This window comes from Entamoeba invadens, assembly GCF_000330505.1.
Source record: "Entamoeba invadens IP1 unplaced genomic scaffold scaff_1105074725991, whole genome shotgun sequence".
In the NCBI taxonomy this organism is placed as follows: Eukaryota; Evosea; order Mastigamoebida; family Endamoebidae; genus Entamoeba; species Entamoeba invadens.
This window is the reverse complement of record NW_004440432.1, coordinates 442,334-447,213: the sequence shown is the minus strand read 5'-3', so window position 1 is coordinate 447,213 and position 4,880 is coordinate 442,334. Positions and strand designations below refer to the sequence as shown.

Sequence of the window (4,880 nt, the reverse complement as noted above, 5' to 3'; positions counted from 1 at the left end):
GCTTGACTTGTAATATAACGAATTACAAAACATCGAGTGGAGATTGTAAATCACAAAGTAGTTTAATAGGATGCGATGTGAATGTTACACAATATGGATGCACACGATGTAAAGATGGGTATTTCCAAGTCAACACAAACGAATGTGATAAATGTGACACAACGTGTTTAATGTGTTCTTCATATGGAATTTGTGATTCATGCATATCATCGGAAGTTTTACTTTCAAATGGAAAATGTGTTAATCTCTCTCAAATATTAGAATGCAATGAAATATCAAACTCAAAATGTATTAAATGTTCATTCTGGAATGCACCAAGTTTGGATGGTACCTATTGTGAAAAACATACTGTGTGGTGGGTCATACTTGTTATTGTTCTATTTATTATTATTGTACTAACATTATTTATAATAATATTAGTTTATACAGTAAAGCACATTTTGAAAAAAATTCACACAAAAGAGTTGGAAAAAACAACAACAATATTTAAAATGGAAAAATCAAATATTAATTTTGTACCACTTGCAAACCACATTTGTGTCTCCTCAAAAACACTTAATTTCAATTCAGAAATCGATGAGATCCCAGTTGAAAGTGAGACAAAGATGGTGTTTTGTGTGGGCAATGCATCCAGAAACGTCTCAAAAATACAATTTACCATGACAACACAAATTGACAAATTTACAATAAGGGTATCACCAAAAGTCGTCATGTTAAAAAAGAAGTTTGCGTGCGAATTTTCAATATATTTGACACCAAAGTGCACATGTCAAATAAATAACAAAATCTGCATTGTCTCAAAAAATCTCAAAACGAATACCGAAAACACAAATGAAATTCTAATGATTGGAGTAACAAGTCAATCAACTCGCATAGACTACGAAGAGTTGATCGAAGAGTCTAAATTGGGAGAAGGGTCTTTTGGTGTCGTTTACAAAGGAAAATACAGAGGAAACACGGTTGCTATAAAGAAGATGAAACAAAGTGGAGAAAACAACACTTTAAATAACGATAAAAATGATGAAGAATTTGAAAAGGAAGTTGCGATGTTAGACAAATTTAGGTGTGAGTATATAGTCCACTTTTATGGCGCAGTGTTAATACCAAGTAAAATGTGTTTGGTCACCGAATTTGCGCAACATGGGTGTTTGAGTAATGTTATGAAAAAGTTTAAAAAGTGTGATATACAACAAAAAATGAAAATTAAAATGATGATTGACATAACGTATGGTATATCATATTTACATATAAATGGGATTTTGCACAGAGACATCAAGCCTGACAATGTCCTGGTATTTTCTTTTGATCACAACAACAAGGTGAACGCCAAATTGACTGATTTTGGATCAAGTCGAAACATTAATATGTTAATGACCAATATGACGTTCACAAAGGGTGTTGGGTCTCCAATTTATATGGCGCCTGAAATATTAAAAAGAGAAAAATACAAAAAGAGTGCCGATGTATTTTCATTAGCAATAACAATGTATGAATGTTTTACATGGACTAACGCATACCCCAAAGAACAATTCAAGTTTCCATGGACAATTGCAGAGTTTGTGATTAAAGGGTTGAGATTGCCAAAGCCAGATGAAATGAGTCAAGGTGTATACAATATCATTGTCGGGTGTTGGGACAATGAACCAAAGAAGAGAAGTTTAACAGAAAATATTTTAGATGAACTCGAAACAATATTTAAATCTATTCACTAATGTTATTCAAGTTATATTTTATTTAAATTTTAACGATTTAAAATGCAAATAAATTTGCATTTTGAATGAACAACATAATTATTACGTTCATGATTAGTTATTTTATTCATTTTTGTATAGTTTATCTCGCCAACAATTAAATACAGTTAAATCTCTCTATTGTAGATAAAATAAGATAATAAATAAACCAAATAGTGATAATGAAACGTCTCTTAATAAGGAGATTTTTTATGAGGGGACTTACTAATAAGAGGTTTATCTTTGATTCTCATTCAAACAGTTATTTTAAAAAATATTATTATATTGAATTGGAATAATTCACTAATTAATATCAAAAACATTTGTTCTTGGCACTTAAGGGATTCATGAGGATTGTTAATTTTTCTGAGGATGGTAAATATCTTAAACATAATTTCTTTCAATTTAGATTTTTTTGCCTAAGATCAAAAAGGTATATTTTGAAACATATGATTTTCTTTAAAAATGCTATTTATGGATTTTTTAAAGGATGATTCTTTCAGTTATATTTAACAAAAAAATAATCTACTTCTATTTTTTTGATTTACCACAAGACTAACTTTGGTTAATATGAAAACATTTGACAGACATTTAAATTATCGAAAAAGTCGATTTTTTAATCAAAATTACAAAACAAATTAATCGAACAATTTTTAATTTTTTTTACAAAAATAATTTATTATAAATCAATTCATGATATTTCAAACAATAAAAATTGATAACAAATCACATATTAATAACGTATAGTCTATGCGATGACAATTTATGTATTTGCGCAAATTCAAAACGAGAGGTTTTGGATATCGATGAAACAACGATTGATAAATAAACAAATTTTTAAAATAAAATCATTTTTGTTTTAAACGGTTTTATTTATTTTTCAAAACATATATACACAAGAAATATATATTTAAATTATTTTTTTATACAATACAATATCAATTCTCAATAGAAATGTGTTCAATTTATTAATCAATTTTATATATTATTTGGCGTTTATGTTGTGTTTTGACGATTTTTGATATAATCAATTAACAAAACTCACTTTATAAAAATTCTTTGATAATTTTATTTATAGAATTTTAAATCAATAGTGGCAGTGCTATACATATCTCTGAGGATGGTAAGTCGTGTAACAAACAAACATTATCAACAAAGACTTAAACATCTAAAAAGTGAAATGACGTGTTCCCACATTCAAAAATAGTAACTTACTCAATATACATTTCAGACAGATGTAAAAGTGTAAACTTTCTATTTCTGTCATCCTCAGAAAATAATTCCATCCTCAGAACTGTAAATCTGTTTAAAATATAAGTTAATATCAAAATGAAACATTCATATTAAAATATACACAATTTGATTAACTTTGTTATTATAATAAATTTGAATAATTGCATAAATTACAAAATTATTTATAAATTTGTTATTTTAAAATTACATTTTTAGAAAATCAGTGTTTTCGACTTTTTCAATTTTCATTTTGATAAAAAAACAATTATCAATTTAAATGTAAATTTTAATTATTATGTTATAAAGACGGATTCGGAAATAATTTCAATAAGTATATAATCATAATATGAACAAGTTTAATTCACGTTTTGTTATTTCCCGTCTCAAGTTCGCGAGATATAATTATAGTTTTTGTTTACTGATTATCGTGGCGATTTTTTGATTGTATTTATTTTTTGGCATTTATGACAAATTATTACCATTATTTAAAATTCGAACTTTGACTCGAAATATTAAGTGTAAATTATAACTTGAGTTATGAAAGTGGGCCTTATGGGGAACTGAACCTTATGGATTTGATTTTTGTATCCTCAGAAAAATATTTTTAATAAGGATAGCTTTAATCCTGAGGATACACCTTATCCTCAAGAAACCCTTTATTACTTCGATTTTTTTAAAAAATGTTATATTTATGATTTATTATTTGGATAAAAAGTTAAAAATAATTGAATGTGTTACAAAAATTAATAAAATTTCGTAATAATAACGAATTAATTAAAATGTCGTTATATTATTTTAATTTGTACATTCAACTTAATTAACGAAAAAAATTAAATCGAAGTAGAAAAATAAATAATAATTAATAACTTTAAACCTTATTAATATATTTAATTTTTTGATAATTATATTTGATATGAATTATCCAATTTAATAAGAAATAAAAAAATCTTTCGTTCACAATTCATGTTTTGAATAAAAATATAAAAACATAACATTATTATTTGTAAGTTAATTCAAATAACAGCCGATTCATTAGTATAATTCTTTTAAATTTAAACTCAACAACAAACGTCAAGAAATAATTTGACATTTTAACACTTAACTTTCTGGTTCATTTCAAATATATTCAACCATCTGATAAATTAGTTAATATTAATAACGTGTTTGAAAGTGTTATTATTATAACCAACTTTATATTTTTTATTGCCAAATCTGGTACTTGGTCATTAGGAACATATAATTTAAAAAAGACGCCACATTACAGAAAATATATTTTAATAACAGTTAAAAAATATTTAGAAATTACTTCTGAAGAATATTCAATATTTGAAATGTTGACAATAACAAAAAATGTCACAATGGTTTAAAAAGATGGTTTATGTGTGTGTTGAAAACTTTTGTCTAACAATTTTTTTGTATTATTAAAACTTTTAATAGTTATTTTGCAAATTGTAAAAATTGCAAAGTTTAACAAAAAGTGCTTATTCTTCTTGAACCACAGATTTTTATTGTTAATACAAAAGAGTGCAACACTTTTTCTGACGTAATTTCAAATTATAGAAAAATTTATCTAAAAAAATACACTGAATGTTTCAATGGCAATTTGATCAAAGATAAAACCAAATGTGTAGACACAAATTTATATAAACATTATCTGGTCAATAAAGTGTGTACTGAATGCGAACATACATGCAAAAAGTGCATTGGAGCTGGAAAGTGTACTGAATGCGCTGATAAAAAAATAATATCCAACACTGGAAAACGTCAGAATGGTACCGACTGTCCAAATTATTATTCAAAAGACACAACTGGTAAGAAATGTACCAGATGCAACAATTCGTGTAAAGCACGTCAATATTATGAAACGTGGAAACTTATGCAGACAATAACTTCTTTGTTGAAGACACAAAGAAATAT

General features: G+C 26.1%; 1 protein-coding gene across 1 annotated transcript; it reads left to right on the top strand.

Annotated features, from left to right (window-relative positions):
* Positions 1-2: 2 nt before the first annotated feature.
* Positions 3-1,712, top strand: EIN_364030 (protein kinase domain containing protein; the record flags this gene model as incomplete). The annotated part of the gene is made up of 1 exon (XM_004257673.1): positions 3-1,712. A coding segment is annotated over one exon (1,710 nt), but the record flags the coding sequence as incomplete, so codon positions are not given.
* Positions 1,713-4,880: the final 3,168 nt, after the last annotated feature.